This window comes from Ochotona princeps, unplaced genomic scaffold (assembly GCF_030435755.1).
Source record: "Ochotona princeps isolate mOchPri1 unplaced genomic scaffold, mOchPri1.hap1 HAP1_SCAFFOLD_1740, whole genome shotgun sequence".
NCBI classification, from domain to species: domain Eukaryota; kingdom Metazoa; phylum Chordata; class Mammalia; order Lagomorpha; family Ochotonidae; genus Ochotona; species Ochotona princeps.
The window spans coordinates 1-13617 of record NW_026696249.1 but is presented as its reverse complement, the minus strand read 5'-3'; the positions used below and the strand labels follow the sequence as shown (position 1 = coordinate 13617).

The window sequence follows — 13617 nt, the reverse complement described above, 5'->3', positions numbered from 1 at the left end:
ACAGCTTCCACGGAAGCTACTGCATCTCCAACTTCTACTACCGGCAGTGCTCCGGCTCTTTACCGCCACATATGTAACCTCAACAGCGCGTGCAGGACTGTCCTGGTTTACAACGCCGAGGTAGCGGAAGAGGGCCGCTTCTTTCTGACAGGTCGCAAAGTGGACCGGTGATGTCCCTTGGGGACAACAACGGCAGAAGTAGAAACATCCGCAGAAGTCTGTACGCTTCCTTTCAAGCAGGCAAAATGCAAGTCACTTTGAAGAAAAGAAACGGGAAGTTTATTGGCGCTCTGGACGTGAGCGAGGACTGCACAGTCGAGGAGTTCAAACAGCTCTTCTATACCCACTGTACGCACACCCACGCACACCGGCGCCGGTGTGTATGTACACACCGACTGAACCGCGAAGAAAGGGTCGTGTTCAAGACTCATACACTTTTTTCTCTCTGTTTGCCTCGTGTCTTCCATGTTCTTCAGCATATCTTGTCTAACGTGTCTGCACACGCAATCCCATGTGCGCACTTCGCCTGATCCCGAAGCTTCGTAACGGATGCATCCACAGCAGCGACATCACTGGAGTGCCACTTGCAGAGAGCGGAAGAGAAATTGTGAAGACCACGGCCGTTCAGACAGGAAGCAGCAGTTGTGTCTTCTCGACACTTTACACACCTTGGGAGTTTCGTGTCACCGCTTCGCTGACCGGAGTGGTCTGCTATTTTTTCAAAGTGAATGAAGCACAGAGTCCACACACCCTGATAGTACTTGTCTGATCTGCTTTGCTCTGGTGGTGTGTGTGGGCTTGTATCGCTTGTCTAGCACGCAGGCGGGCGTCGTCATTTCAAGGGGAAACACACAAGGGGCAACACACCTCAAACAAAACTTGTTTGAGTCTCTACGCATGTGAACTGCGTGCGTGACCCCTCCTCTGAAAGGAGGGCGCCGCGTAGAGAGGTGTGGAAGGACCGCCAGACACCTGAGTCAGGCTTGCCAGGCCTATCACGGACCGGAGCTGCGTGTGTGTGCGCTCCTCACTGATCGCTTGACAGAGTCTTTAGTCTGCATGGGTGCTCTGGCGCCCACCCCTGTTCCACAAAATCGCATTCGAATCGTCCTCTCTAGACAACTATGTGCACATAGCGGCACGGCACGATGAGTTATGCACGCATGCAGGGAGTTTCTCACTGACACTCAGCACTAAAAGTCTACCCACGAAGAAGATGACTCATCAACCAGCAATTCACCTTAGTGTGTACATCTGTATCACCCGCGTTGTGAAGCAGAGCACCCACTGTGAGATTCAACGTCCTTCCTTCGAAGAGAAGGGAGTGGTAGATGATTCGGTAGCACTTCCCGTGTATCTCCAGCCTTCTGCGGACTCTTCATGTCTGTAGCGCTGCAATAGCTTATCCAGTATGCAAAGGGTCATCTCCTCTCTTGTCTCCATGCGTGGTCAACTCCACACTCGTATACGTGCCTCCACACTCGACGTCGATGGCGCCCTCTGCAGAGTGTCGAGCGCGGTATCTTAGTGTGTAATATTAGCAACACGCTTTCCTGCCTCTGCGATAGCTGTATCGAAGACACAGCCCAGCGCAGGCCTCTACATCTTGATTTGAAAATGCGTAACACCCATGGGCGTCGCCGTGAGTCTGCATAGCTAGGTCTCTGTCCATTTGTGTGCAAGCGTACTGGCATCTCCCGCGCCGCGTGAGGAGGAAAGGTCCGTCTGCGCCACACACGATCCAGGAGAAGGCAGACACACAACTCGGTTTTTCTGCATTTCATGGACGTGTCTTTGCAGTCGCGTAGATACATTCTGAGTCCATTTACAGCTGCCTCGGCCCCCTCCTTCTCTAAGAAGAGGGAGCTGTGGCACCAGCACGAAGAGGCGTCGTCTAGAGGAATTCTGCGCTCTTCGGAAGCTCTTAGTGCCTGCAATTACTTCTCAGTGCACTGGAGGCGCCAACGCTGCTACAAGTGTCGCCAGTTCCACTTACGTTGCACGTGTGTTGAGGGAAAATCTCCTGGCGTCATTTCCTTCCAAGGCTCTCTCTTAATATCCGTGCATTCGTTTGCTCGACACCACTCTTCTCCGCCCTTCCACGCTGCACGAGACGCACCCCGCAAGCTACTGTGCATATGATTGTGGTCGCTCCACTATCTGCTTAACTATGAAGGGGACTGCCTGTAGGAAACCCCCTTAGTTTACTGTTTACATTGATAGGCGGGCATACTAGCGGCCAGGATATTATCGCATGTACAACAACGAGCACATAGTAGAAGGTAGTGACTACTAGACGACGCGCGTACTCCAAGTGCCACAAAACGAAGTAGCCGGTCTCAAGCCGTTGCCCACGAATCTCTCGACTATTCAAGCCCCTTCATCCTCTACATCACCAGCAATCGAAGCACTGCTCGTGATGAATTCCATAATTGGTGTATAGGCTGCGTGCATCGGCAGCGATAGTAGTACTCTAAGTGACGGATACAGCTGGTGTACAGCTTACTCTACCGGGTATGTGCGTCTTCAGGTATACGTCGCCCACGAGGCGTTGCTCTGTGTTGCTGCTTATACTAGGAGTAGTAGCACTACTGTTGTTCTGCTGCTGCACACGATCCTGCTCTAGCTCCGGATGCCGCCGCCAGTGCAACTGCTAGTAGTATTTGCGCACGTGCTCGGCTGTGGATACAAAGTTTTGCGTAGGTGAAGTGTGCATACTTCTTTCACGGCGCGCGTGTATGTGTGTAGGTGTGTATGCAATGCATTCACGTCAGTAGTTCGTTTTACATTTGTTGTGTTTCTTTTCGCATGCAGCGAGTGGAAGCGGCTACAATGCAAAATGCTGCGAGGCGTGTCTGTCCGAAATTGTCTTCTGATTGTGTGTGGCCTTCCCTGCTCTTTAGTATCTATGCGGCGTCGTGTCCCTGTGGCCCAGACACTTCCTGCTGCGTAGCCAGCTGCACTATGCGTCTGCTCACACACATGTAGACACCTGTACTAGTGAAGATCTCCACATTTTCCGGATGTTCGTTGTTAATTATGTTATGAGACACCTTACTGATGTAAATGTGTGTCTGCTCAACTGTGAGAATCAATCTTTGAGTAGCTGCGCAGTGTGCGCGTACATGGGAACTCATGTAAGTAGAAACGTGTATATATCAAGAAAGAAAAAGTAGCACAGTCTCTCACGCCGCCTCGGAAAAACACCTTCATCACTGTCCATCCTGCAAAGACCGCGGGAGGTCAGAAACGATGCATCAAGTACATATACATAGAGAGACACAGGGAGAGAGAGCAAAGTGTCTATGTACGTATATGCCTGTGTATTCAGATACATGCGTGTATGTATAGCGACGAATGACGCAGTTGTGTATATATTTTGAATTGAGTTGCGTGCCTGCTTTCCCAGAGTTCTCGTGTGCTGTTGCGTTGACCACAGCGTCTGGGTACTTCTTCGTGCTAGAGGACCTTGTCGCTATGTGCCTGCTGTTGTTATGAAGGCTGCTAGAGGGAAGAATTGGCAACCGTGCTTTCTCAAAAAAGCTGCTGCCAACCTCTTACACCCCTGTAACATGAACTATCTCTTGTTGCAGCAGTGCTGCCCGTTAGTCATCATTTTCTTACCAGCAACTGCTGTTGCTGCTACGAGATGGCTGCAAATCAGCAGTTGTGGTTTACATGACTATGCGTGTTTCCCATGTTTGCTGTCATTGGAGGGGTCGAGGTAGGGAGGCCAGCGGCCAGTTCCCGTGCACTGGCCGAGAGGTATGGCACGTGGTACTGCATTTGGAGAATGCTTGCAACGCCTATACGTAAGACATATTTACATGTATGTGTAAGTACATGTGCTTACGCAGCTACCGTGTGTGCCCACAGATACAGCGTCCTGTGCTGTGAGACGCGAGTATATGTTTCTATAATGAATGCATATGCATGTGTCTGTGTATTCTTCTCTGTTCCTCCCCTCTAGAGACTTCGAACACACGGAAACAGAAAACTGCTGTATATCGTCACTCCCTTGTGATGTTCTACGGTGATTATGATGCTGTTGCAGCACACCTGCTAGTGCTACTTCCCTGTTCATGGTGCACGTAGTGAGAACTCGCCCAAAAACTTACCTCTCTCTTGAGGTGAAGTAATTTTCTTCTGCCCGTCCTTCTCCGTATAACTGCATGTAAACCCTGATCTACATATATAACTGATATATGATATGTTCGATGCAAGTGTGTGAAATCTATCTCTCTCGCTTCTCTACGTCTCTGCTGCTGTAGCCGTCTTTCTTGCAGTAGTAGTACTCTGGTGATGAATATCTCCCTCGTTGAGTGCTGCCCGCTCGTCTGTGTGTAGTGGGTGGGCTGTTGTCATGGAGAGAGAGCATGTCAGTGGAGTCTGACTGGTGTGCTTGTATTGCTGTTGAAGCCCTCGCTGAAAATAATCTTGATAGATATTAGTGGCCTACTGGAACGCCTCATCATGAGCCCGTCTTCTTGCATACGTCTTATTCGTAGCTCGTACTAGGGTAAGCTGTATGTTTAATAATATATATATATATGACTCTTTCAGTCTTCTCTCTGAAATGTATATGATACATATACTTGTATATATCAGACTTGTCTTTTATGTGTATACTGTATATATACCCGTATATGCATACATATATGTAATGTATGTGCTTGACAACGCGCAATATATATATATATATATATATATTTACAACAGCAGAGCGATGATATACCTTTCTGCACTTATGTATATTGAATATGTGGTTGCTCTATAGCTTTTTCACGTAGTCTCTTATATATATCAAGTAGTATGCTGGCTCTCTAAAAATGCTTCCTATTTCGTGTTTTTCCTTGTGTGCTGTCTATATAGATCGGTACTACCCGGAGAGACAGCGGTGGACATTCGGAGACGCCAAGGGAAAGCCGCTTATGGGCGACGCGACATTAGCTGAATGTGGGGTGCATGACGGCTCTGTTCTCGTCTTCAAAGACCTCGGTAAGAAGTTCTGGGGGAGGTTCTCTTGCATCATCTGCCAGTCGTAGAAAGAGATGCCGCCATGGCGGTGAGCCTCATATATTCGACCTCTGTACGTGCTGCATATATATATATGTATATATATATACACTGGAATGAATATCATGTATGGGTCCTGTATTATGTGTAATACGTCAACTGCAGTGAACTTCGTATATCAGCCATGTATAAATACTATATATATGCTATATTGCAGAGAGTCCATATACTGGCCTCGTATGCAAAGTTAACTCTCCACATCTAGGTTTCTAGGCGTACAACACATATTACAATGAACCCCATGAATAATATAGGCGCTGTAGGCTTACTACATATATTGCAGTTTACTTCATATATGAGCCTCTATGTGTTTGACTACATATATGGCGATGGACTCCATATATTGACATCGCATGCGTATTTCATCAAGTGCAGAGACCCCCGTATAAAGGTCTTGTATGTTTACTGCATATATTGTAGTGTATCTCATGGATAGTAGGCCCTGCAGGCATACTACACATACTGCAGGTAACGCTATATATATAGGCCTCTATGCTTCCTACATGTAAACATCGCAGTGAATGCCATATAGTCATCAGTGTATGCTCTGATTTCAAACAGAGAGTGTTCGGCTGTAGAGCTCTTCTCTGCTCTATTTGTATTTAAATAGATGTATACGTTCATATGGATATGCTGAAGCGTGTCGAGTTAAGAGAAGGGGCTTTCTTTTGTATATGTACGTATATGTTACATGTATACGCATATATATAAGTAAATGTGTATATTCGTATGAGTGTGCCCTAATTTGAAACTAAAGCATGTCGACGTAAGAAGACCTTTTCTCTATACATATATGTAAAATTGTCTATGTATATATATACGTATGTATGTGTATTTTCCTGTGAGTGTGCTATTATTTCAAATAAGGGGTGGTGGAAGACGTTCTTCTCTGCTGTGGATTAATATAGAGATATACATCTATACTCATATGAGTATGCACAGCGTTCTAGTAAAGACTATTGACAAAAGCCCTTCTCCGGTATTTTGCATGCGCATATATATATACATATATATACATATACATATACATGTATTCCCATACACGTATATGTTCGTATGATTGTGCACAATATTGAATTCAAGAATACTAAAGCAAAAACTTCTCTATTGTACATATGTATATGTATATATATGCGCTCTAGCATACATGCATGTTTCTATGAGTATGCACAACTTTCTACCGAAGAATATTTGAAAAAGGAACTTCTCTGATATATATATATTTGTAGTCCAGTATATGTTTGTATTGGTATGCACAAACATCTACTATGGAATCTTGAAGGAAGCACCTCTCTGTTATATACATGTGTATATATACATATATATATATATGTATACTCCAAGTGAGTATATGTATACATGAGTATGTTTAAATTCCACATGAGGAAAATCAGAGAAACCCTTTGATTTCTTTAGCTACAGCTGCTTGCTTGGGACTACGTCTTTATCATCACGCTCTGATTTTTTTTCGCAACAAGTATGTCTGTTTGTCTGTGTACAGGTGTACAGATTTCGTGGCGGTTGTATTTGTGTTAGAGTATCTCGGACCTCTTCTTATATTACCTCTCTTCTATCTTTTTCCTTCTACCATCTACGGTGTACGACACCCCCCAGAAAAATGTCTTGCACAAAAGTAAGTTTTACATATATATACTTGGAAATGTATACGTGTGTTTCATATATATGGAAATACATGTTTATATCGACACATTCATACATATATGTATATATATATGGATATCTATATATAATATAAACATATTTGTATATGTTTATATTCCGGTATGCATATACGTCTGGGTACGTATGTGTATATATATTGAGAAGTGTACACAATAATAATAGTAATAGCAGCAGCAACATCATATTGCCACCGCCCTTACTATGTAACTGCATAGTAACCGTACTATGTATGTGTTCATACTGATATATAAATGTATTTATATAGTGTTTTCTAGGAAAAATAAATATATGATGTCGGTACGGCGACTTCACATCGTTGTGTGCGTAGTATGTGTGATGCCCCCAACGTGAATGTTGTTAGTACGCTTACTACGCAGCAACATACTGCTGGCGGCGGCAATATGATGTTGCTGCTACTGCCGAAGCGTTTCGCTTTCAGCAGTCTTTTTGTGCCGAGCTCTCCGACAATTGTTGAAGAGTAAAGCCGGCAGGAAATATGTTATTATTGCATAGGAAGCGTACTTACCAAAACTACGTTGGGCATCACACCTATTACTACACACAACGATCTGGATTCGTCGTACTGACATACTAGATACATATATACATACAAACATATACATATGCACACACACACACGTATAGATATACATACACATATACATATTACTTGTCTGTTTTTTTAACAAAAACGTCTCCTCTTACCACATACATATTACACATATCTTCTTCAATCTCCAATAGTACCAGTTACCGCAACCACCACCACTGCCAATACTACTACTACTATTACATGCCCTACCTGCTGGGAAGATCACTACCTGCTGCATCTGTAAGTTTTTCTTTCTGCTGTGCTCCTCTCGCAGGATCTTACAGCACTGGCGTTATATCTACACATATATATATATATATATATATATATGCATTTAATTTATATGTACATATACGTATATTATATGTACATGTATATATATGTATATTTGCATGTATATATACTTTTTTTCTTCATATATGTAGCTCCCCTCAGTTGTACGATGTCTGCGTATTCGGTGGTGCCGTCTTCTATCGTACTGCATTTCACCAGCTCGTCATTCGAGAAGCAAAATGTGTCATGCCTCTCAGACTTCTCTCTATGAATTCAGAAGGACCTACTTCGTTTCCTTATAAATCAAAGTCATCATTTCTTGGGGGCGTCTCTCCGTTTTTGATTACTGTATCACAGCGCAGCCACATATATATATATACATGTTATTAGAGTATCTTTTGCTATCTCTACGTAGACAGAAGCCCCGTGCTTTCCCAAGGAGCTCTCCCTCTCTACGTATTATACACCCCCACACACACATATATAACTGTCATCCGTTACTTCATTTTTCTTCCCCTAGATATTTCTTAATTATCGTCGTACCCACACACACATACACACACACACGCGTACGTAACTGTTATCTCTTCAATGTTTTCTTCTCTTACGTGTTCTCTGGTTACCGTTGTACCCACAAACACATACATGCATCAACCTCTTAGCGCGTCAATGTCTGCTTTCCAATGTATTCTCTAACGACCATCGTAACCACAAAAAGATGTGCATATATAGAGATATATATATGTAATTGTGTGTGGTGAGGTCCTGTGTGTGTATATGTATATATAAAATATATGTATATGTAAATGTGTGTAACGATGTTATCTATATATATATAGATAGGAATGTATAGACTTATATATGTGTAGTTGTGTATGTTGATGTTCCCTATGTGTGCGTATTTCTGTACATAGTCATATATATATGTAATTGTGTATGATGATGATGTTGTCTATGTGCATATATATATATATGTAATTATATATATGTATAGATGTCCTGGCATTTCTCTGTGTGAGTCTTTGTGTCTATGCAATCTCCTACGTTCTTCTGTTTGTGTGAGTATATATCTGTGTGTGTATGTGTGTATGTATGTACGTATGCATATACGTACTCGTACCCCCTGCCCGTATTGTAAACTATGATGCAGTCATCTTTCCATCTTTTTTTTTCTATATGTGTATGTGTGGGTGATCTAGACTGTTTCTCTGTTCATGTATGTGCAGTCATCTTCACGTCTCTTCTCTCTCTTCTCTCTCTCTCCATGTGTGGGTGTGTGTATGTGTTGACTCGTGTCGCCTTCCCCTGCTTACGATCTACGCAGTCATGTTTCCATCTCTCGTTTCTCTGTATCTCTGTGTGTATGTATATGTGGCCCGTATGTTCTCTCTACTAACTCTATACAGTTTTGCGTTTATGCAGTCATCTTCCCACCTCTCCTGTCTCTCTACCTGTGTGTGTAAATATACGTATGCGTACTCTGTGTGTGTATGGGTATGCGTACTCTGTGTGTATTCATGGATGTATCGATGTATGTATGCATGCAAACTCTGTATATATATATGGATGTATGTATGTATGTATGAATATGGATGTATGTATATATGTATGCTGTATGTATATGTATGTAGATGTATATGTATGTACATACATATGTATGTATGTAGGTATGCCTACTCTGTGTATGTATGTATGCATACTCTGTGTGTATTTGCGTGTATATGTGTGCGTGTTCTGTGTGTATGTATGTCTGAATGCATACTCTGTGTGTGTGTATACATATATGTATGGGTACTCTGTGTATATGTATGTATGAATGCGTCCTCTGTGTGTATGTATGTACGTGTGCGGCCTGTTCGCTCTACTACGTTCGCAGTGTGTATATGCCTATGTATGAGCGTGTGTGTGTGTGTATGCAATGTTTTCTCTCCGTACGTATGCAGAGTCTGCTTCTGGCTGGCAATGCTCCACTTTGCGAAAAGAGAGCTAGAGTCACTATTCGTACATCGGTTCAGCAGCAGTACAATGCCCATCATCAGCGTCCCTAGAAACTGTGGCCATTACTGGGGGCTCTTCGGAGTTTTAGTGGGTTACTTCCTTTTTCACCCTCGTTACAAGCCCTTGTGGCCCGACGAGCAGTCGCACTTTCCCATCATCTTTCTTGCGGCTGCAATGCTGGTAGGTAAAGTCACAATAATAATACTGTTATTTATATGTGGAGGTGTTAGGAAGTCACCGCCATCACTTGCCACACCAACAGGAGCAGCAGAGCTACCAGGAGGAGGAGGAGCAGCAGCAGTAGCAGCAGGAACAACAGTTCGAGAAACAGCGGCTTCAGGAGGATGCCACGATTAGTACTAGTAGTACTGGTAGTAGTAGTACTAATACTCCTACTCTAAAGGGACACTACCTTCTCTTGCTACCCATATGTATATATTGAGTTCGTTCATTTCTAGAAAGAAAACCTTTGAGAGAAAAGACCTCCTTCCATGTTAAACTGCTATTACATGTGGTGTGTCTATATATAAGTGTGTATACCTAATATATATGTGTATGTAGAAAACGTAGTTTTCGTGTCTCTATAGATACATATATATATATATATATGTCTGCTTGTGTGTGGGTGTTACGATGGAAAATCATAATAATAATATATGTACATAAATACACATACATATGTATGCAGGTGTGAAACTGAATATTCATGCATATATATTTGTGTATGTATATGTGTGTGTGTGTGCGTGTTATGCTGGTATTACTCATATCAGTTGTGACAACATAGCTGTGCGCAGTAATACCTTCTGCTCTTACGATAAATCTGTAAATTACGAGAAAAAAGCTCTAGATGCTAGGCCTCGGGGATATATATATATGTATACATATATATATATGTATATATTTTATATATATGTCTATGTATATATATATATATGCATGTATGCGAGTTCGTACGGGTGACTCTATTCCTTCTACGTGGGTACATCTGTGCGCGTCAATTCATTTAAATATGTGTGTGTACCTCTGAGGGTACGTGTGTGCGTGTATATGTGTGTATGTGTGAGTGTGCGTATGCTCGTGTATGTGTGGTTGTACGTGTGCGTTTATCTATAGGTGTGTACGTAAACGTAAATGTGTGAATATGTCTCTATGAAACAGTACACATCTATGCTCCCTCCCCACAAAAAACGTGTCTAGAGAGTGACAGCTGCTGAACACTGCTCAAAGTAGTGTTGCTAAGCGGCTGTCTAAATAGTAGCTGATGTCAGTCTTTCGAGTGTGTACGTGGAAGTAAAACCTGTTTTTGCGTTGGTACACTGAACAAGAAGAGAAAGAGAGAAGTGATAGGTGCGTGAAGGTGAAGCGAGTGGGTTAGTGCCGAGCGCAAGGAAGCCGTGTAGACTGAAGGGCAGACAATTCAACACCCCCTGAGTTCCAAGAAGGCATGCGTTGACTGCCACATGTATAACGTATACACGTAGTATCACATACAAAGATGTACATATATATATAAATATGCGCGAGCGTGTGTGTGTACATATATACATACATATGTGTGTGTGTGTGTGTGTCTATATTAGGCTCATACATATTGAAGTGCACAAACATCTTACTGCCTCAAGTAACAACCCTCCAGTGGGGGTACTGCTGTCCTACTAGGGTTCATGGACTGCATTGCTGTATGACTTTCTGCCTTCGGCTGCCGATGGCATCCGTTGCTGCGCTGCCTGTGTCTTCTATGGCTCTCTGCATATGCCTGCTAGTAGCGTCCTGTGCGGAGGGGCTGCATTATTATATGCCTCTCTGCCTCAAACTGCTGCTAGCGTGGGTTTTCAGGGTGCATGTTTTCTTATGTGACCCTCTGACTATACCTGCTGTAGCGTTCTTCCGTGCTGAATCAAAAAACCCGTGTGAACGACTGGTGGCAGACAACTTTTGCCTCGAATATGTTTTTGATTTTTTGGAATAGACTGTGGCAGGCATACTTCACTGTGCGTCCTCTCCTACTACTGGCGAACACACACTGAGTGGCAGCCACACACACACACACACGCACATTCATGCACACACCCTCATGGACACCCAAAGACACATACTCACACACACACACGCACACAAATACACACACACACATATACATATAGACACACAGATACATACATACATTAGATAGATGCATATATACACAAAAGGCAGATCTACATAAGGTCAATACAAGTAATCTTTTCTTCCAAAAGACAGCGTTCTAAGTGGACTTTTCTTGTTTCAATACGTAGGTGATGTGTTGGCAGGCAATGAGAGTGGATATGTTTTGCGCTTGTCTAGACGAAGTTTTCTTACTTCTACACGTGTACATGATGTATTGGCAAGGAATAAGAGTATATACGTTTTGTCCCTGCTTTTTGCCTTCTTGTTTTGCCCTTCTTTCATCATAAAGCTAACTCAGTCCACGTAGCATCTCGGAGCTACCTACTAGGTGTATATATATATATATATATGTATATATATAAGGGGTATATACATATATGTGTGTATGTACAGGTATAAACCTATATGAACGTATACACACATATGTACATATATATGTATATATAAAGAAAACGAGAGACAGAGACAAATAGAGAAAGGACACATTAAGAAAGTATTTCAATGTCTGTGTATTGTGCGTGGTGGTGGGATGTAGTGGTTCACGTGTCTTCAAGCAAACACTTACGGTAAGAAAGCAGTACACATATACGTCCATATATATATATATATATATATATATATATACAAGCGTGTTTATGTACATATCTACAAGTATGTAAGAGACGGCTTTTAGTATGGCAGTATCTCCATAGTTTTGGTAGAAGTCGCCAGAGCGTCAGTTCCATATGTATTGTCTGTAAGCCTTTCCTTAAGTGATTCTGAAAAGCAGAGCAGCATACATATATGTATGTATATATATATATCTCACACATATGCATATAAATGTATGAATCAAAGTGACTGTTTTACGCAGAAGAGTACTGTGTCCTGTGCTTTGAAAAGTGGTTAGAGGTGGACGTCCGTATGTATTGTCGGTCAGCCTTTCCTTTACATGTTTCTATGTATACACGTCGGTAACAATCGGTAGTTACTATATAGATAGAAAGAGAGAGAGAGAGACTAAGTGAGAAAGCTACTGAAGAAGGAAAGTATGCATAAAAAGGTCGTGCTGTCGATGATACTACCTAGTAATAGTATCTACGATACATATATGCATATATATATATATATATCTAGAGAGAGAGAGAGAAAGCCCCGTACGCAAGAGCACTGTATTATGCGCGATGCTGCGGATGACTACTCAGATCTTTGAGTTACTAAATTTCAAGACGCACTTGATATTACGAGGACTACGACCGCGGGGCACACGGCAACGAGGCATCCCCTACGGCTGGGGATTCGATTATGTCAGTTGTGCTAACTACACTTATGAGACCTCCTGCTGGGTGTGTTTTTCCCTGCTCTCCTGGACTCTAACATGTAAGTATAGGAAATTTGCTACTGCGACAACATATATATATATATATATATACTATATATACACGTATATATGTGTATATATGTATGTTCATACAAGATATATATATATATATGTAGGGGAACACGGGTGGTCGCATACGTCTCTCTGCTCTCTTGGACTTTGACATAAAAGTGATATACAAAATGTATATATATTTATGATGAGCCACTGCGACAGTATGTGTATATATATATATATATGGGAACACGTGTGGTGGTGCTGCTGGCGCTGCTGCTATCTACTGTCTTGTTGTGTTTCGCGAGAGCCGATGCTGCTGCTGCTGACGTCCTTCTCACTGACGTAACACAAAGACATAATTAATGAGGCAGCGAATACCTTTATTACCACGTGCACAAAACCACGTATATGCATTTGGGCCAGGTGTTCTTGCTATACCACGCATGCAGAACCACTTACATCAATGAAGCAGCAGTTGCTATTATTA

The 13617-nt window shown here is 42.5% G+C and overlaps 1 protein-coding gene across 1 annotated transcript; it reads left to right on the top strand.

Annotated features, from left to right (window-relative positions):
* Window positions 1-245: 245 nt before the first annotated feature.
* On the top strand, window positions 246-13132 carry LOC131478823 (uncharacterized; the record flags this gene model as incomplete). The annotated part of the gene is given in 6 exon segments (XM_058659389.1): window positions 246-348; window positions 4873-4998; window positions 6578-6595; window positions 6598-6709; window positions 9568-9802; window positions 12958-13132. Coding segments are annotated over 6 exon segments (769 nt in total), but the record flags the coding sequence as incomplete, so codon positions are not given.
* Window positions 13133-13617: the final 485 nt, after the last annotated feature.